Genomic DNA, 20,525 nt, shown 5'->3' on the forward strand with positions numbered 1-20,525 from the left:
ATGCAGCCTTGTCCATTCATTTGCAGTTGTCTGTGGCTGCTTTCTTGTTACGATGGTAGAGCTGAGTAGTTGTGATAAACCGACTGGCCTGCAAACAAAAATATTTACTCTCTGGTCCTTTAGAGAAAGAGTTCGCCAACCCCTATTTTAAGTAAAAACCAGGAGAGGAATAAGAATTGTGAGCACCAAATGTTGAAGCCTGTGACTTTCCTACTTTTTCCAAACCAAATGAGGTTCTCAGTCATTCTTGGCATGACAGCCATTTATAGTTAGGGCACACACATAGTTGGCTCCTTCTGTTGTGTTTTGTTATTTTCCTGGGAACTTGGTCCACTAAGGCCTTTTTCTGAGTTCTCAGAGAGTGGCCTAGGGACATTTCAAGTCAATTACCAGATATCCATTGATGGTTTTTTAGATGTAGAATGTTGTACTTATATGCTATGAGGGACACCAAAGAAAATGGAAAACATAGTGCCTCTTTGCAGAATGGGAGATGTAAGGTTGAGGAGCTATGCCTAGACCTAAGCTTTGAAGACAAAAGAAATGAGTTGTGAGGTCCAGGCAAGAAGTAGCAGATTGGTAATGGAGAAGGGGCAAATACTGGGAGATGATGAAGGAATGAGAATCTAACTGTGACCTCTTTGATGGAGTTGACTAGGCTGGGGGCATGATTCTTTCTTTTAGTTCAGCTACTGACCTCCAGCCAGATCAGGCTGAGACTGAAGATACAGAAGAAGAACTAGTAGATGGTTTGGAAGACTGTTGTAGCCGTGATGAGAATGAAGAGGAGGAGGGTGAGTAGGAAACCCTTTCACTTCCAAGTAGGAGTTGGTTATGACCTGTTGGGCAGGGGGCTGACAATTGTGTACTAGGTCCTTGACTCACATTACCTACATCAGTCATTTGCTTTGGGGGTCTTAAGTGGGGGTAGTGCCTTCTAGAGGACTTGGGTCTCTAGTCCTCCTGTCCCACTGGTCTTACCTTCCCGCTGCTTCTGTTGAGGAAGGCAGTGCAAAGCAGTGGGGTGGTGCTTGTGGCTCCCCAAGAAGGGTTGAGCCCAGGATATTCAAGGAAGAGTTGCCTAGGCTTGGTAAGTTTGTGCTGCAGCCTCTTCTAGTCAGAATTTCTCTGTTCTTCCTTCCTCTAGGAGACTCAGAGTGCTCCTCATTAAGTGCTGTCTCCCCCAGCGAATCGGTGGCCATGATCTCTAGGTAAGTGTGGTTGTATAGATCATTGTTAAATGCTCATCTTTTGTCTCTTAAAGATTATAAAGAGATAAACCCCTCAAGTCATTAATGGCCTGGAGAACTCTAATGCATTTTTACCAAATTTTTATGTTTGCGACTTTAGTTTTTGAACAGGGAGTAATGGGGGGCCAGAAGCACATCTCATCTGTGGGGCTTAAAAACAGTATCATGGGCCAGGCGCAGTGGCTCACACCTGTAACCCCAGCACTTTGGAAGCTGAGGCAGGCGGATCTCCTGAGGTCAGGAGTTCGAGACTAGCCAAGCCAACATGGCAAAACCCTGTCTCTACTAAAAATATAAAAATTAGCAAGGCATGGTGGTGCACACCTGTAATCCCAGCTGCTCGGGAGGCTGAGGCACGAGAATCACTTGAACCTGGGAAGTGGAGGTTGCAGTGAGCTGAGATCGCACTGCTGCACTCCAGCCTGGGTGACGGAGCAAGACTTTGTCTCAAAAACAAAACAACAACAACAACAACAGTATAATGGGCTGGGCGCAGTGGCTTATGCCTGTAATCCTAACACTTTGGGAGACTAAGATGGGTGGATCACTTGAGGCCAGGAGTTAGAGACCAGGCTGGCTAACATGGTGAAACCCCATCTCTACTAAAAATGGAAACAATTAGCTGGGTATGGTGGCACACACCTGTAATCGTTGGCCTCCCAAAGTGCTCGAATTATAGGGCTGAGCCACTGCACCTGGCCCTAATTTTTAATTAAAACCTGTATATCACTGGGCTTGACCAATATATGGAGCACCCAGAGTCGGGTTGTTTTTCTTTGCATCACCCCCGCCTTAAATGAAGCTAAGAAGAAAGGGAGCCTTCTCTGCCTTGTTTAGCATGGACAAGACAGGCTGCATCTCTGTGAAATGTGATGGTGCGGCAGCAGCACACCAATTTTAGAGCCCCTAACCTGCAAGGTGGAGACAGAGCTGTTTGGAAAGTGGGAGTGAGAACTGGGATTCTCTGTGAAGGTGGATAGAAATCCCATCACGGGCACCCTGAGTCTGATGCATAAATTGTCACTTTCAGCCCAACCCATCCTCCTTCCAGAAAAGCAGAACTACTTCAGGTTATATATATTGGATATTGATTAAGTACCTCCACTCTTCATAGGAGAAAGATATTTGACATGTAATTGATTTGGAGTCCTACCTTTTTTACACTTAAGGGCCTACTTCAGGACTGCTACACAACCCTTTAGCCTTCCTGATATATAAGATAAAATTCACAAAAGGTGTTTGTTAATCATTTGCTCATTAATTAATTAACTTCTACAAATTGCACATAACTTTTTCTCTATATGAGGCTTAAACATAATTTTCAAGAAAATGGAAATATATATTTTTATTTTTTAGAGTCAGAGTCTTGCTCTGTTGCCCAGGCTAGAGTGCAGTGGATCCATCATAGCTTACTGTAACCTCGAACTCCTGGGCTCAAGCAATCCTCCTGCCTCAGCCTCCTGAGCAGCTGGGACTACAGGACCACCCACCACACCCAGCTAATAAAAAAAAAATTTTTTTGTAGAGTTGTGGGGGAAGGTCTCATTATATTACCCAGGCTTGTCTTGAACTCTGGCCTCAAGTGATCCTCTTGCTTTAGCCTCCCAAAGCACTGAGATTAGTGGTCTGAGCCACTGCACCTGACCAAAAATGGAGATAGATGAATTCCAAACCACTTTGCATTTTAAAGATGAGTAAAATACTTTTGGATTGCTAAAATCTTATTTTTTCTCTATTATGAAACATTTGTATATTATGGAAAATTTGGCAACCACTGAAAAACAGAAAAATCATTGGAAACACTACCTGTTTCTTTACACAGCGGTACTTTCATTGCATTTCCTGTTGTTGTGCTCTAAGAATCATGTAATTTTAGAGATGGAAGCCATCAAGTCCAGTGTAAATATTGAGGACCAGAGAAGTGAAGCAACTGTTCCAAGGTCATAGTTTCTAGCATGGCTAGACTAGAAGCCAGGTCTCTTGAGGAGAAGTTCAGGGTTCTTGTGAGACAACTCACAAGGGTTTTTTGTTTGTTTTTTAAATTAAGCTTGTGATATTGAGATAATTATAGATTTCACATGCAGTTGTAAGAAAGAACGCAGAGAGGTCCCCTGTACTCTGTACTCAGTTTCCCCCATTGGGTAACATCTTGCAGAAGTACAATACAGTACACTTGGGATGTTGTTAACATTGTTAGAGTCAAGATATAGAACATCTTGCCTGGTGCAGTGGCTCACGCCTGTAACCCCAGCACTTTGGGAGGCTGAGGCGGGTAGATGAGTTGAAGTCAGGAGTTTGAGACTAGCCTGGCCAACATGGTGAAACCCCATGTTTTACTAAAATACAACATATTTTACTAAAAATACAAAAATTAGCTGGGCGTGATGGTGGGCACCTATAATCCCAGCTACTCGGGAGGCTGAGGCAGGAGAATCACATGAACCTGGGAGGTGGAGGTTGCAGTGAGCCGGTATCGTGCCACTGCACCCCAGCCTGGGTGACAAGAGCAAGACTCTGTCTCAAAAAAAAACAACAAGATACAGAACGTTGTCATCACTGTAGGAATTCCTCCTCCTCCTACCCTTACTCTCCCATCCCCTCCTTAACCCCCTGGCAACCACTAGTTCTCCTTTTTGTCATTTCAAGAATGTTACACAGATAGAATCACAGCAGTATGTCACCTTTTGACATTGACGTTTTTTCATTCAGCATATTCTTTGGAGACTGACCTGGGTTGTTGCATGTATTAATAGTTCTCATTCTTTTTTATTGCTTGATAGTGTTCTGTGGTATGGATGTACCACCGTTTGTTTAACCGTACACCTGTTGAAGGATATTTGGGTTGTTTTCAGCTTTTGGCTGTTATGAATAAAGCTGCTATAAATAATCATGTACATATTTTTCTGTCAATGGAAGTCTTCATCTCTCTGGGATAAATGCCCAGGAGTGCAATTGCTAGGTTGTATGGTGGTTACATGTTTAGTTTTTTTAAGAAACTGCCAAAATTGTTTTCCAGAGTGGCTGTACCATTTTACGTTTCTATCTTTTTTGTTTTGTTTTGTTTTTGTTTTTTTGAGATGGAGTTTTGCTCTTGTTACCCAGGCCGGAGTGCAATGGCGTGATCTTGGCTCATCGCAACTTCTTTTTTTTTTTTTTTTTTTTTAATAAAATTTTTTATTGATCATTCTTGGGTGTTTCTCACAGAGGGGGATTTGGCAGGGTCATAGGACACTAGTGGAGGGAAGGTCAGCAGACAAACAAGTGAACAAAGGTCTCTGGTTTTCCTAGGCAGAGTGTTTGTGTCCCTGGGTACTTGAGATTAGGGAGTGGTGATGACTCTTAACGAGCATGCTGCCTTCAAGCATCTGTTTAACAAAGCACATCTTGCACCGCCCTTAATCCATTTAACCCTGAGTGGACACAGCACATGTTTCAGAGAGCACAGGGTTGGGGGTAAGGTCACAGATCAACAGGATCCCAAGGCAGAAGAATTTTTCTTAGTACAGAACAAAATGAAAAGTCTCCCATGTCTACTTCTTTCTACACAGACACGGCAACCATCCGATTTCTCAATCTTTTCCCCACCTTGACCCCTTTTCTATTCCAGAAAACCGCCATTGTCATCATGGCCCATTCTCAATGAGCTGTTGGGTACACCTCCCAGACGGGGTGGTGGCCGGGCAGAGGGGCTCCTCACTTCCCAGTAGGGGCGGCGGGGCAGAGGCGCCCCTCAGCTCCCAGACCGGGCGGCTGGCCGGGTGTGGGGCTGACCCTCCCACCTCCCTCCCGGATGGGGCGGCTGGCCGGGCGGGGGGCCGAGCCCCCCACCTCCCTCCCGGACGGGGCGGCTGGCCGGGCGGGGGGCTGACCCCCCCACCTCCCTCCCAGACGGGGCAGCTGGCCGGGCGGGGCACTGACCCCCCCACCTCCCTCCTGGACGGAGCGGCTGGCCGGGCGGGGGACTGAGCCCCCCACCTCCCTCCCGGATGGGGCGGCTGGCCGGGCAGAGGGGCTCCTCACTTCCCAGTAGGGGCGGCCGGGCAGAGGCGCCCCTCACCTCCCGGACAGGGCGGCTGGCCGGGCGGGGGGCTGAGCCCCCCACCTCCCTCCCGGACGGGACGGCTGGCCGGGCGGGGGGCTGAGCCCCCCACCTCCCTCCCGGATGGGGCGGCTGGCCGGGCGGGGGGCTGACTCCCCCACCTCCCTCCCGGACGGGGCGGCTGGCCGGGCAGAGGCGCTCCTCACTTCCCAGTAGGGGCGGCCAGGCAGAGGCGCCCCTCACCTCCCGGACGGGGCGGCTGGCCGGGCCGGGGGCTGACCCCCCCACCTCCCTCCTGGACGGGGCGGCTGGCCGGGCGGGGGGCTGAGCCCCCCACCTCCTTCCCAGACGGGGCGGCTGGCCGGGAGGGGGTGCTGACCCCCCCCCCACCTCCCTCCCGGATGGAGCGACTGGCCGGGCAGGGGGCTGAGCCCCCCACCTCCCTCCCAGACGGGGCAGCTGGCCGGGCAGAGGGGCTCCTCACTTCCCAGTAGGGGCGGCCGGGCAGAGGCGCCCCTCACCTCCCGGACGGGGCGGCTGGCCGGGCGGGGGACTGAGCCCCCCACCTCCCTCCCGGACGGGGCGGCTGGCCGGGCGGGGGGCTGACTCCCCCAACTCCCTCCTGGACAGGGTGGCTGGCCGGGCAGAGGGGCTCCTCACTTCCCAGTAGGGGCGGCCAGGCAGAGGTGCCCCTCACCTCCCGGATGGGGCGGCTGGCCGGGCGGGGGGCTGACCCCCCCACCTCCCTCCCGGATGGGGTGGCTGGCCGGGCGGGGGGCTGACCCCCCCACCTCCCTCCCGGACGGGGCGGCTGGCTGGGCAGAGGGGCTCCTGGCTGGGCAGAGGGGCTCCTCACTTCCCAGTAGGGGTGGCCGGGCAGAGGCGCCCCTCACCTCCTGGACGGGGCGGCTGGCCGGGCGGGGGGCTGAGCCCCCTACCTCCCTCCCAGACGGGAAGGCTGGCCGGGCGGGGGGCTGACCCCCCCACCTCCCTCCCGGATGGGGCGGCTGGCTGGGCAGAGGGGCTCCTGGCTGGGCAGAGGGGCTCCTCACTTCCCAGTAGGGGCGGCCGGGCAGAGGCGCCCCTCACCTCCCAGACGGGGCGGCTGGCCGGGCGGGGGGCTGTCCCCACCTCCCTCCCGGACGGGGTGGCTGCCGGGCGGAGACGCTCCTCACTTCCCAGACGGGGTGGCAGCCAGGCGGAGGGGCTCCTCACTTCTCAGACGGTGCGGTTGCCAGGCGGAGGGTCTCCTCACTTCTCAGACGGGGCGGCCGGGCAGAGACGCTCCTCACCTCCCAGACGGGGTCGCGGCTGGGCCGAGGCGCTCCTCACATCTCAGACGGGGCGGTGGGGCAGAGGCGCTCCCCACATCTCAGACGATGGGCTGCCAGGCAGAGACGCTCCTCACTTCCTAGATGGGATGGCGGCCGGGATGAGGCGCTCCTCACTTCCCAGGTGGGATGGTGGCCGGGCAGAGACGCTCCTCACTTTCCAGACTGGGCAGCCAGGCAGAGGGGCTCCTCACATCCCAGACGATGGGCAGCCAGGCAGAGACGCTCCTCACTTCCCAGACGGGGTGGCGGCCGGGCAGAGGCTGCAATCTCCGCACTTTGGGGGGCCAAGGCAGGCGGCTGGGAGGTGGAGGCCGTAGCGAGCCGAGATCACGCCACAGCACTCCAGCCTGGGCACCATTGAGCACTGAGTGAATGAGACTCCGTCTGCAATCCCGGCACCTCGGGAGGCCGAGGCTGGCGGATCACTCGCGGCTAGGAGCTGGAGACCAGTCCGGCCAACACAGCGAAACCCCGTCCCCACCAAAAAAACATGAAAACCAGTCAGGCGTGGCGGCGCGCGCCTGCAATCGCAGGCACTCGGCAGGCTGAGGCAGGAGAATCAGGCAGGGAGGCTGCAGCGAGCCGAGATGGCAGCAGTACAGTCCAGCTTTGGCCCGGCATGAGAGGGAGACCGTGGAAAGGAGAGGGAGAGGGAGACGGGAGAGGGAGAGGGAGACGGGAGAGGGAGACGGGAGACGGGAGAGGGATCCTTTTTTTTTTTTTTTTTTGAGATGGCTCATCGCAACTTCTGCCTCCTGGGTTCAAGCAATTCTCCTGACTCAGCCTCCCGAGTAGCTGGGACTACAGGCATGCGCCACCATGCCCGGCTAATTTTGTATTTTTAGTAGAGACGGGGTTTCCCCATGTTGGTCAGGCTGGTCTCCAACTCCCAACCTCGGGTGATCCGCCTGCCTCGGCCTCCCAAAGTGCTGGGATTACAGGCATGAGCCACTGCACCCGGCCTCTATCTTTGTTTTTAAATTTTAACTCATTCTTATTGACTTTCAACAATCTTAAATTCTCATACTCAGTAAACCAAAAGCCTTTGGAGAAAAAGTTTGAAAATGAGGAATAGAGTTGAATTAATTAGAATTTTTCATAGGGAATTAGTATTTAACTTGATTCCATAAAATTCATTAAAAATCTTTAAGAGTTAAAACACTGAAGTGTTTCACATACAGTGCCTATTTCTGTTGTGCTGAAAATAATAACAGGTAAAGTGACTTTTTTAAACTAAAAATTAATGTTATAATAATATTCGTGGATTATATTATCTAAGTTGTAAAGAGTAATAGCTATTTTCTCCATTTTTCAGTGCTAGTTAAAGGAATGATCTTGGTCTCTCAGCTTGTACCTGACAGGTAGTTGATATGTTTGCTATGTTGACACCCCTTGAGACAGCCTTGGCCAAGCCCTTGTTGGAGTAACAGTAGGGACCCCCATGGCCCACTGTCCCACATCAGCCACATCTCTTCATCACATCCAGATCTGTGTTCCCATACTGTTACATAAAATTACAGTGTCACAAATCACTTCCAAAATGGAGAAAAGCACTAATGGTTCATGAATCTTTAGATGAACCTAAATATAAAATGAACTGGAAGTATCACTGTTTCTTTTCTTTCTATTGCTTTTTCCCCTTTTTCTATTTAAAAGTCTCTACACCTCAGATCTTGTTTGGTTTTCCTCCTTCGTAATTTTCACATCATTCTTTTCTCTCATTTATTTCTTTGTCTTAGCATAGCACGTTCTGCTACTGGTATCCACTCACATTCATTTCCCCTCTCAGAACTACTCCTGTCAGGGACTTTCCCAGCCAATGTCTTGTCACGGGAAATTTTGGAGCTGTATTGCAGAATGAAGTGTTGGAAAACCTTGTCTTTAGGTGACATTTAATGGTGTGGTTGTATGTAGGTTAGCCTAGTACCTTATGGATTAATATGTACAAAATAATTATTAATTATTGAGCACCTGGCTTTTTAGAATCACAAGTTAAAAGACAGCACTTGGAAAGAAATCGTACGTCATAGTAACGACGCTTCAGGGCTGTTGCTTTTTCCCTTTCTCTACTCCATGTTTGTTTTTCGTCTTAGAAGCTGTATGGAAATTCTGACCAAACCCCTTTCCAATCATGAGAAAGTTGTCCGACCAGCCCTCATCTACAGTCTCTTTCCCAACGTTCCCCCTACCATCTATTTTGGCACTCGGGATGAGAGAGGTAAACCTGGCCAAGTGTCAAAGCCCGGAAGAGCCCCCCGGGAGAAGGTTGCTAGCTAAGTTGGGAGGAGGTGGCAGTAGGTAGGAGAGGGTTTCCAGAATGGCTGTTGTGGCAGTTGTCACACTGTGCTCAGTTCCCCATGTGGTCGTAGGTCTGATGCAACCTTTTTCTTGTCTGTCCTTTAGCTGACCCTTTTCAGCCTTGCCATGTCATGCTGAGTTCATGCTCTTCAACCTTGTTGCTTTTCCCTTTCAGTCTTCCCTTTCTTTGTTCCTCATTCCTGCACAGCCCCTCTTCTTTCCCAAAGTGTGCTCCTCTGAAACCCTGATCTGGAGCAATAGTTAGTGACTTGCCTGCCCAGGGAAAAATGGGCAGCCATGCCATCTTTTTTGTCTTCTCATCATGACTCTCTGCTCCTCTCCATCCCCCATCCCCACACCCCTTGCATTCTTCCCAGTGGAGAAACTTCCCTGGGAGCAGAGGAAGTTGCTCCGGTGGAAGATGAGCACAGTGACCCCCAACATTGTCAAGCAGACCATTGGACGGTCCCACTTCAAAATCAGCAAAAGTGAGTTGCTTGCCTTACTGTGAGCCTGTCCTTTTGCCCCAAATAGATGGGCTTTGCATAGGGGGAGAGCTCTAGACACCTCGTGCCTATGTCGGGGCAGCTGGGGCCCTCTCCTGAAATCCAACCTCATAGGAGGGTGTAGCTCTGAAATCCTGGGCTGAGCCTGTTGTTCAGAATTGAGAGACAGAGGGCCATTGTTCTGTCCCTGGCCCCAGGGCCTCATGTAGGACAGCTCCATAGCAACTCTTTGAAAACCAAGTCTGGGAGCTCTGCCCAGTTCTGGGGCCTCTGGGCCTCTCTCTGTCCCTGGACTGAGCTGTTAGCAAGGCTGATTCCTGATGTACCTCCCATAGGAAACGATGACTGGCTGGGCTGCTGGGGTCACCACATGAAGTCTCCTAGTTTCCGATCCATTCGAGAGCATCAGAAGGTAGGGGTCCTTTCTGAGGAGCGGTTTCCCTGGACTTTGGACTAGGCCAAGAGGAGGGGGATGATGTGAGTAGGGGGTAGGGGGCGGGAAGAGGATGATGACCATGGAGAAGTCAGGAAGGTGTACAGAGGAGAAAGTACAGGACAGGGGTACAGTGAGAGACTCCAGTGGATCACGTACATCTCCAGTTCAGCTGCAGTATCTTGGAGTTTCTTGCCTATGTAGGGGGCAGCTGAGTCCCTATCCTGAACTCCAACCTCATAGGAGGGTGTAACTCTGAAATCCTGCAGTTGCAGCTTCTCAAAGATGCTTTTTCCTCTAATGTGTCTTGAGTTAGATTGTCTGTTTTCTGTTTATTATGTTTCCCTATGACCACTGCGCATTCCATTCTCCCAAGCTGAATATGTGTAAAGAGGACTTCTGGTCTCACATTGGAATGAATGAGTCCCTTGCCTCCAGACTTACTAAAGGCGAAATGCTTTTCTGTCCTCATCCCATAGGGTTTCATGGATAAAGATGTAATAGCTTTTTCTTTGCACTTAAGGTGAATATCACGTCTGGCTTACATTACTCTGTTTTGTCTGTGTTTTAATCATCTTTTGGTGAGTGCTCTGCAGTTGGATACTTGAGGACCATTAGGGTGGTGATAGTAAGATGGAACAAAAGCTTGGAGTGCTGCTAAAGAAGTTGGAATGGTAGAATGAGTCTTGTCATCTTCCTCATGGCCTCACCTCTGCCCTCTTCCTGCACTCACCCTTTTCCCTTTTGTAGCTAAACCATTTCCCAGGCTCATTCCAGATTGGGAGGAAGGACCGGCTATGGCGGAACCTGTCACGTATGCAGAGCCGCTTTGGCAAGAAGGAGTTCAGTTTCTTCCCCCAGTCCTTTATCCTGCCCCAGGACGCCAAGCTCCTGCGCAAAGCGTGGGAGAGCAGCAGCCGCCAAAAGTGGATTGTGAAGCCAGTGAGTGAATCACAGTGGGCAGGAGACTATGGTCTGTGAGTGGGAACAACAGAGTATTGGACCTGGAGCAAATCTCATCTCCTTTCTGCTCCTAGCCAGCATCAGCTCGAGGCATTGGCATCCAGGTTATTCACAAGTGGAGTCAGCTCCCCAAGCGAAGGCCCCTCCTGGTACAGAGGTGAGCCTGTAGCACATATCCCCTACCCCATCCTCCCACCTCCTTGGCCTCGAGGTTCCCTTCTTACAATGTTCTGCCCTTTGTTCTCCCAGCCAAAGAGCTTCCTTAGCCAACTGTTTTAAGGTCTTTATCTTGGGGACTGTTAGCTGGCTTTTGCTGTGGCTTGGTTACCCACTGAGCCCCATCGTCTGGCTGTATGAGAAGCTGGCCTTTGTCCTATGTAGGTATCTACACAAACCCTACCTCATCAGTGGCAGCAAGTTTGACCTGCGGATCTATGTTTACGTCACTTCCTACGATCCTCTGCGGATTTACCTCTTTTCAGACGGACTGGTCCGCTTTGCCAGTTGCAAGTATGTGACAGTGGTGAGGTATCCTCTGACAATATTGGGGATTTTATTTTCCTTGGAGGGAGGGAAACTAGAAGACACCAAACAGAAAAATAGTTTTTGTTAGCAAGGGGAAAGGCAGGAAATGGGAAATATGGAGGCTCTCTACTTCGTTAAATCTGGGGAGGGTCTTCCTGCATGCGGGACTGAGGTGGGATAAAGGAGATGAGTTTAGCTGTGGTTTTTCAGAACTTTGCCAATAGACACACTTCTCAGGCTCTTGTGGCTATGAAAAGATCTGTGTACTTGTTCTACACCTCTTCAGGATTTGGGGAAATGTTTGGCCCCTTCTCCATCTGCTCTGTTACCATCTTACCTCTGCCTTTTGTTTCCTTACTTCCAGGTATTCTCCTTCCATGAAGAGCCTTGGCAATAAGTTCATGCACCTGACCAACTACAGTGTCAATAAAAAGAATGCCGAGTACCAGGCCAATGCAGATGAAATGGCTTGCCAGGGCCACAAATGGTACTGAGGGCAGAGTGTCCCAGTCCAGTGAAGGCCTAGAGGAATACAGGGTTCTGGGGTTTTGGGAGGTTCAGGGGCATGGCAAGTGGAGGATTAATATAAGACCCAGAGATAACACTTACCAATTCAGAATTGGTCTATTTGAGGCCGGATGTGGTGGCTCACGCCTGTAATCCTAGCACTTTGGGAGGCCAAGGTGGGTGGATCACCTGAGTTCAGGAGTACAAGACCAGCCTGGCCAACATGGCGAAGCCCTGCGTCTACTAAAAATACAAAAATTAGCTGGGTGTGGTGGCAGGCGCCTACAATCCCAGCTGCTCAGGAGGTTGAGGCAGGAGAATCACTTGAACCTGGGGGACGGAGGTTGCAGTGAGCTGAGATTGCGCCACTTCACTCCAGCCTGTGTGAAAGAGCGAAACTCCATCTCAAAAAAAAAAAAAAAAAAAAAAAAAGAATTGGTCTATTTGCATCCAAGTTCATCTCTTTCATAATTTAAACTGCGAAAGGAAGAGATATGAAGAAAATACCATTAGGTCTCTTCTTCGTTTTTCTTTGTCTTTGTCACTCATTCCTAGAATTTAATTCCTAATACTTCCTCTTCCTCCTCTGCAGGGCACTGAAGGCTTTGTGGAACTACCTGAGCCAGAAGGGAGTCAATAGCGACGCCATCTGGGAGAAGATAAAGGATGTTGTTGTCAAAACTATCATCTCGTGAGTCACATTGCCAACCTGGATGTGGGGCCTGCTGCTGACCCCCTCCTTTCTCCTGGGCCTCACACTGCTGTGCTCTGGACTTTGGCCATGCTGTGGTTTGGTTTTAAGGACAGAGAATAGGAAGGAGTGGCCAGAGTTAAGTTCTAATGAACCTCATCCCCAGGAGCTGGTCCCAGATCAGAGGTGTCACTTGAGAGCTACCTTTCCTGGGTTGCTTCTGCCTGCCTATCTCTGGGCCACTCTTTCGGCAGGATAGCTCTGAGTAGAGCCCTCTGGGAGGAGCTGAACTGAGTACTTCCTCATCCCCATGACCAGGTCAGAGCCCTATGTGACCAGCCTGCTCAAGATGTATGTGCGACGGCCCTATAGCTGCCATGAACTCTTTGGTTTTGACATCATGCTAGATGAAAACCTCAAGCCCTGGGTCCTGGAAGTCAACATTTCCCCAAGGTAGGTGGTATTTTCAGGACACTCACCATAGAATCCTTCCATTATTCTCACGCTCCCATTGCCACTCCAGTAAGTTGTTCTTTTTTTTTTTTTTTCTTTGAGATGGAGTCTCGCTCTGTCGCCCAGGCTGGAGTGCAGTGGCGCGATCTTGGCTTACTGCAACCTCCGCCTCCGGATTCAAGCAGTTCTCCTGCCTCAGCCTCCCAAGTAGCTGGGACTACAGGCATGCACCACCACACCCAGCTAATTTTTTGTATTTTTAGTAGAGACAGGGTTTCACTGTATTAGCCAGGACGGTCTCGATCTCCTGACCTCGTGATCTGCCCACCTCGGCCTCCCAAAGTGCTGGGATTACAGATGTGAGCCACCACGCCCAGCCAGTTGTTCTTTTTAAGTGGATCCTTACTGCTTGCTTTCCTTTAGCAGATCAAGGTCATGGGCAGGTTATTCACCGTCTTTGGGGCAAGAGAGTCTTGTGATGGTGATCCTGCATGGGGATGTTTGAGCAGCTTTCATCCTAGGGAAGCCAGGAAGTAAATGAGACTAGCCCTGAGTTGCACATATGACCAGAGACTGTTTCGGAGTGCTGCTTTGACCACTCTTTTTATCCTTTTTCTGAAGCCTCCACTCCAGCTCTCCACTGGATATCAGCATCAAAGGCCAGATGATTCGTGACCTTCTGAATCTGGCAGGTTTTGTCCTGCCCAATGCAGAGGATATCATTTCCAGCCCCAGCAGCTGCAGCAGCTCCACCACCAGGTGAGGCCCCTATTTCTTCACAGCTCTGCTGGCAGCATGAGTAGCCCTGCTATAGTTTCTGGGAAGGAATGGGTTCTGGGTGCTCCCTTCTGCCGGGTTCCCCTTGCTGCTCAATCTTGCCCCTACAGTCCACTAACATGCTACCATGCCACATCAGTGACTCTCAAGTATGTTCAGTTATGTTGATCCCCTGCTCAGGAACCACAGGCCTAGGAATCAGATTTAAACATCTTAGGCACACTGGTGTGTGTCTCTAGTCCCAGCTACTTGGGAGACTGAAGCAGGGGGATCTTTTAAGGCTAGAAGTTCACAGCTCTAGTGCACTATGATGATCATGCCTGTGAATAGCCACTGTACTCTCTTTAGCCTGGGCAATATAGCAAGACGTTGTTTCTAAAAAAAAAAAAAAAAAAAAAATTCTTACCTGGGCAGTCAGGGTCCCAGCTTCCTTTTTCTTGGTGTATCTCTCTTTCTTCTTCCTCTCCTGGCTCCTGTGCCCTGACAAACTGGATTGCTCACACAACCTCAAGGTCAGAATGATCCTTAAGGACCAGTTGGTCCAGTCTCCTCTCTGAAATATTTATTGCCTCTTGCTGTTCCCCATAGTGTTCTTTCCTCTGCTTATGGAGTTTCTCCCTCCTGAAATGCCCCATAGCCAGACCCGCCGTTAACCTCTGCTGTTCATCAAAGCCTAGCTCATACACCTTCATGAGGCCAACTCAGTATGGCCATTTTTTTTCTTTTTTCATACGACAAAGCATTGGGAACCACTCTAGAGAGGAGGGAGTTTATATTTACTTAGTACCTGAGATGTGTGAGGAAAAAAACCCTATAACTTACCCTTCCAATAACCCTGTAAGGTTAGTATTTGTACCTGCAGTTTACAGAGGAGAAAACTGAAGCTCTTTGGGATTAAGTAGCCCATCAAAGTTATTCAACTAGAGAGTGGTAGGACTGGAATTCAAATCCTGATTTGCCTGATAACAAAACTTACTTTCCCTGCTTTACCCTGTAGACTCATGTTTGGCTCTGTCCAGTGGTTGTCATTTGACATATCCCACCTGCCATACCATAAGCTCCTTGGGGGCAAGAGTTGCTTTTTAGTCATCTTTTTAAAATTATTATTTTTTTAGAGACAGAGTCTCACTATCTCTCTCAACAGTGATTATGGTAATTGTAGTAATGTGGGTGATGAAACTGAGGTGAAGGGAGGTTAAGTCAGTTGCCCAGGGTCACACAGCCAGTAGGGCAGAGTTGAGTATATAGTTAAGTGTTCACTGAATTAAACTGAACTGAAGTATATACCACAATAAGGCTTATTGCAAGGTCCTCATTTTTTATCATTCAAATTCAACCTAAAGCTGGTGGTTTGTATCCTTTTACTTAATATTTGATGACTCTCAGGTTACTTCTGGGGAGTGCATTTTAGTCCAACCTACTACTCAAGTAACCTCTGTTCATACATCTTTGTCTTCTCTCAAGAAGGGTGTCTGCTGGGCTGGACCTCCTCCATATTTCCTCCAAATAAGAAGCTGCTGACCCTGCCCTTTGCTTTCTTTCTGGCCTCTGCCGTAGCCTGCCCACCTCCCCTGGGGACAAATGTCGAATGGCTCCAGAGCATGTCACTGCACAGAAGATGAAGAAAGCCTATTATCTGACCCAGAAAATTCCTGATCAGGTAGGAGATTGGTCTTCCCCCCAGTGCTAGCAGAAAACTTCCCTGGTCAAACATTTGGGACCCAAAAGCAAACAGCTTTTCTTTTTTTTTTTCTTTTCCTTTTTTTTTTTTTTTTTTTTTGAGATAGAGTTTCACTCTTGTTGCCCAGGCTGAAGTGCAATGGTGCGATCTCAGCTCACTGCAACCTCCGCCTCCCAGGTTCAAGTGATTCTCCTGCCTCAGCCTCCCGAGTAGCTGGGATTAGAGTCATGCACCACCATACCCAGCTAATTTTATATTTTTTAGTAGAGACGGGGTTTCTCCATGTTGGTCAGGCTGGTCTCAACCTCCCAACCTCAAGTGATCCGCCTGCCTCGGCCTCCCGAAGTGCTGGGATTACAGGCGTGAGCCACCACGCCTGGCTGCAACCAGCTTTTCTTAAGAGCACGGTTTCTTAATCCAGGCCTGTGATCCTCTGATGCACAGAGATTTGTTGGCATGTCTGTCATTCTGGGAGAGTGTTAATTGTCTTTACCATGTTTTCTGGCCCCCTCTTGTCCAAACTATAGACTTTTACCCTTTGGGTTTCTTTCTCTGAGAGGCACAGTGAGAGACCCCAGGAAGCTGACTTTCTCAGAGCAGATAAGGAAGCTGGATTTAAGCATGGCAGATACAAGACTGGTGCCAAATCTGAATTGCTGGATCCTCATCTTGACTTTACCCAACAAACTACTTAACCTCTCAGCCCCAGTGGCTCCCCTGACCCCAAACAAGAGTGCCTTCCCCCACTAGCTAAGTTCAGTAGACTTAGGAACAGATGTCTTTCAGAGCTGGCCCACTAGGCTGCCCTCAGTAGTTCCATGAGAGTCCCAGAGCTGTAGGACCCCAGGGGTGTGCTCCCTGTTCCCCAGCTTCTTGAGTCTCTGCCCCTGGCTTACACTCTCTCACACCCTTTTTCTCCCTGTTCCTTGGACCACAGGACTTCTATGCATCTGTGCTGGATGTCCTGACACCAGATGATGTTCGGATTCTGGTTGAGATGGAAGATGAGTTTTCTCGCCGTGGTCAGTTTGAACGAATTTTTCCTTCTCATATCTCCTCTCGCTATCTCCGCTTTTTTGAGCAGCCACGATATTTCAACATTCTCACCACCCAATGGGAACAGAAATACCATGGCAACAAGCTTAAAGGTGATGTGCCCTCCCTGCCCTCAGAAAGCCAAGTTTAGTGAGAGATTAAATCCCAGTATACCAAGAAATGGGCGTCTCTGGAAAGAATTGGCCAATTGATTCTACCTTCTTAAACCCCAACTCCTGCTAATCTTGTCCTAGGAGTAGATCTGCTCCGGAGTTGGTGCTACAAAGGGTTCCACATGGGAGTTGTCTCTGATTCTGCTCCAGTGGTGAGTGCTGCCAGTGTGGAGGACAGCTCCTTCTCAGGCCCCTCCCTCCTCTGCCTTATGAGTGCAGCAGGAGTTGGGTTGGTATGTATAGGCCTCTCTCACTTCTCTGCTAGGCTCTGCTTCTGTCTCACCATTCTTTCCTTTCAAGGGAATAGTTGCCTCCAGGATTCCCTGGGTACCTTTCTTTCAAGGATCAAAAAGTGCTTTGTAGGCCTCAACTTCTTGTTTGCTTCAGAAGAGAACTGAGACTTTTACCCACCTGGGCCCATGCCTGAGGGGTAGGGAAGGGGAGAACCCCATGATCAATTTAGAGGTAGAGCTGGAGGGTCCCAAGACCCCAAACACTCCTGCCTTGCCTCCGCCAAGCCTTTTGGTCTCATTGCTTCCTTTGCTCTTAGTGGTCTCTCCCGACATCACTTCTGACTATCTCAAAGGATGACGTGATACTCAATGCCTTCAGCAAATCAGAGACTAGCAAGCTGGGGTGAGTGCTGCCTGGGCAAGGGAGGGGCTGCTGGCTGTGAGTTTGTAGAGTTTTCTTCCTTCCCCTCTTCCCAGACTGTGGCAGTGAGATCAGCATTCTCCAGCTGGGGGTTGGTGGGAGCGTCAGGACATGCAGCCATAGCATCCTTTTTCTGGTAGATCTTGGTATGCCCAGGGAAGCTGAGCTGGAGGACAGAAGTGCTTCCTGAAGCAGCCACTGTCAGCCATACCCACTAGCTGTGGGAAATTGTTAGCCCTCTACCCGCACCCCCATTCACTCTTGCACTGCAGATCTCAAGCCTTCAAGTAAATAGAATTTTTTTTATGGTTATTACATATCCATGTAATTTTGGCCTACAACACCGTAATGTCGTGAATGCCTGCTCCAGACTGAAGGCAAATCCTAAGGTAAAGTCTCAGTTAAACAGTGTCTCAGTCATTTCTTTCACCACCTATTCCCTCCAGAAAACAAAGCTCCTGTGAGGTTAGCCTACTACTCTCTGAAGACGGGACCATGCCCAAATCCAAGAAGACTCAAGCTGGCCTTTCCCCTTATCCCCAGAAACCCAGTTCCTCAAAGGACAGTGAGGACACCAGCAAAGAGCCCAGCCTTTCTACCCAGACGTTACCTGTGATCAAGTGCTCTGGGCGGACTTCAAGACTTTCTGCTTCCTCCACTTTCCAGTCAATCAGTGACTCCCTCCTGGCTGTGAGCCCATAACTGGCCTCTCTCCAAAAGCCTCTGCCCAGGAGCATGGGCATCAGCTACCTCACGGGAACCAGCCTGCTGTTCAGACCAGTCTGAGCCCCTACCCCTTTCACCCTGTCCCTCCTCAGAGTATTTTTTGAAGTGGTTGCATTATAGAGATGGGTATTTGTAGGGCCGGAGGGATGGTAGTGATGGGGAGAAGGTGAGGAAGGGTCACCCTCTGTCACCTGTCTGCCTGGCTGGCACCTCATATCTCAGCAGAGAAGCCAGTGGTGGCCATGCAGCCTTATAAAGCAGGTTTTGGTTTCTACCTTAAGTGAGCCATGTGTGGTTTGTCTGGGGGCCCTGGTGTGGTTGCTGAGTTGTAGCTCAAGAGGAGAAAACATACAGAACATATTTGGACCGGAAATCCTTTGTTCTGAATTTGAGGGGGTCTTCTGAGGTCCTTATTTCCTTAGGTCTTTCCTCACCCCTCTCCCACCGCTGTCCTGAGGAGAAACCCTTGAACTTCCTCAGTAGACAGGCGGAGAGGCCACAACATGCCGAACCCATTTCCTGTCATCCTAGTCTTGGGTCTTCACCGCCTCCTTCCAAATACCCACCCTGCCAGCAGCCCTAGGTCTTCCTGTTCTGACCCCCCATCACTGCTCGTTCAGCCTTCTAGAAGTCTCTCTTGTGGACATCTGTTCTTTAGCTGTTGGCTTTCTCTGAGGTGTGAGAGGGTCTATGAACTTTGTGAATTTCCCATGGCCCCAGTGAAGGAGCCCAGATAATCCCAGTAGCTGTTACCTGTCTCCATGTATCAAAGGACACAGTCCAGGGGGAGGGTGGAAGGAGATGTGGTTTCTCTATAGTGCAACAAACATGGTTTCTCAATGTTCTGCCGTGCAGCAAGCAGGGTCTGGCGGCTTGGCAGGTGGGTTTCAGGAGCAGTCACTGTTGTAGGATGGGCTTCCAATCAAACCTCAGACTAAACTCTTGTACTGAACTGATTCTACCTCCCTCCTCTAGACTCAGTAAACAGTGACTATTCAATAAATGTTGACTGAGTGAACTGTATTTACAGAGATCTCAAAGGACCCCAGCACTTGAACCAGAAGTTCTAATTGTCTCTCATCTAGGGATGAGAAAGTGGAATCTGGGAACAGCACAAGCGGAAGAGTTCGGATCAGAAAGGTTTTCTCTGAAGCCGTGCTCCTTCCTAACCCTGCACTTAGTGGTTGCTGCTTGCCTCCTCCCCAGCCCCTGTAGTCCCTTTACTTAGTTTTTTCTAGCAGTGGCACATATAAGAAGCCAATTGGCCCCGTGTCCCTGCTACTCAAGTTTTCTCTTTGCACATCAGGCAGAAAGCTCAGCTACTTGGTCTCACCCTGGACTGTAGCTGCCCCCATTCTCTCTGAGCTTTGGAAAGATAGAGACTCCTGTGTTTCATGGCTCCTGGAGTTCTGTGGCGAGGTGGGGTGGGGCCCTGGAAAGATCACTGAGAGGCCTGATTGGGTTCAAGGCCACAGAGTAGGTGGGTGTTTGGCCAGTCCTAAGGCCATGTTGACAGTTGTGAAAGTTTGGTGACAAAGTCCTGGGCATCATTGGCTGCTCAATAGTAAGGACTTTAAAGTCGGGCCATAATGGGAGAGGTCCTTGACACTCCTATTGGATCTTTCCTGATGTAATTGAAGTGACCCGCCTCTTCTCCCCGCTGGCTGCAGTATTCTAGTGCAGACATGACATGGGGAATCTGCTGCCTTCCTAAGAGAAAATGAGCTGCCTGCCTGGCAGTTTTGTTGTGGCTGGGCCTTCACGGCAAGGACTTAGGCACGGAGTCCTGGTTGAGCTGGTTTACTCCATGAAAACAAACTTCAGTTCTTTGGCTTGCCCCCTGAGAATCCCTGTACAACACAACCAATCTATTTCCATTGCCCTAACTGGAGAGGGAACCAGCATTGCTGAATGGGGGTATTGGGGGAAGCATGGTGGGGGAAGGGAGAAGGACTTAGGAAATTAAGTCCTTGTGAGCAATGAAGGTTCTAAAAGAGCAATGGAAAGACACTGCTGTTAGTTTAAAACAAGTTTGTACATTATTCTTAATTTTCATCACATTTGAGTATCTGATAGACATGGGTGTTTTGCTGGGTAGGAGAAAGGAATGGGACTTACATATCACATTTACCTCTCACTCTTGAGAGAAAATTAAATCTTATCAAGCATTTGGCATATATACTTTTGTATTGAATGCCCACAATATGAGGTATTCAGCTAAGCAGGAATTTTTGAGAAGGAATGAGATTTTATGGAAAGGTTAAATTGGGAGTATAGTAGAATAAATATTTGTCAGAATATGTCAGTTGTTTTCCTAAGTTGATAACTTACCTAGTCTATTTGGAGGAAGGGGAGGCGAGTGTTCTTGAGACAAGGAATGGAGTGTAGGCTATTTCTGGAGTAGTGGAGTAAGGGCTTGGGGTGGAAAGTGGAGGAGGGCAGTCACTGCTGTTTACTTTGCATCCACTTTGGAATGATGA

At 49.7% G+C, this 20,525-nt stretch overlaps 1 protein-coding gene across 25 annotated transcripts in view; it reads left to right on the forward strand.

Moving 5' to 3' along the window:
• TTLL4 (tubulin tyrosine ligase like 4) overlaps positions 1–18,319 on the forward strand; it is a 47,293-nt gene extending 28,974 nt beyond the window's left edge. For 10 of the 25 annotated variants that reach the window (XM_054679372.1, XM_054679373.1, XM_001159133.6 and 7 more), the window contains 17 exons: positions 685–794; positions 1,148–1,211; positions 8,717–8,841; positions 9,299–9,409; positions 9,763–9,839; positions 10,611–10,802; positions 10,898–10,980; positions 11,205–11,333; positions 11,713–11,835; positions 12,448–12,546; positions 12,865–12,999; positions 13,621–13,758; positions 15,334–15,436; positions 16,395–16,605; positions 16,747–16,817; positions 17,216–17,301; positions 17,766–18,319. In XM_054679372.1, the coding sequence (XP_054535347.1) occupies positions 685–794; positions 1,148–1,211; positions 8,717–8,841; positions 9,299–9,409; positions 9,763–9,839; positions 10,611–10,802; positions 10,898–10,980; positions 11,205–11,333; positions 11,713–11,835; positions 12,448–12,546; positions 12,865–12,999; positions 13,621–13,758; positions 15,334–15,436; positions 16,395–16,605; positions 16,747–16,817; positions 17,216–17,301; positions 17,766–18,021 (2,113 nt within the window). In that variant the 3' untranslated portion in view covers positions 18,022–18,319. Of the gene's footprint in view, positions 1–684; positions 795–1,147; positions 1,212–8,716; positions 8,842–9,298; positions 9,410–9,762; positions 9,840–10,610; positions 10,803–10,897; positions 10,981–11,204; positions 11,334–11,712; positions 11,836–12,447; positions 12,547–12,864; positions 13,000–13,620; positions 13,759–15,240; positions 15,437–16,394; positions 16,606–16,746; positions 16,899–17,215; positions 17,709–17,765 lie in introns of those variants that run through there. The other 15 variants (XM_009444326.4, XM_054679378.2, XM_054679375.2 and 12 more) reach the window with 5 other exon arrangements.
• Positions 18,320–20,525: the final 2,206 nt, after the last annotated feature.

Source organism: Pan troglodytes, chromosome 13 (assembly GCF_028858775.2).
Source record: "Pan troglodytes isolate AG18354 chromosome 13, NHGRI_mPanTro3-v2.0_pri, whole genome shotgun sequence".
Taxonomy (NCBI): domain Eukaryota; kingdom Metazoa; phylum Chordata; class Mammalia; order Primates; family Hominidae; genus Pan; species Pan troglodytes.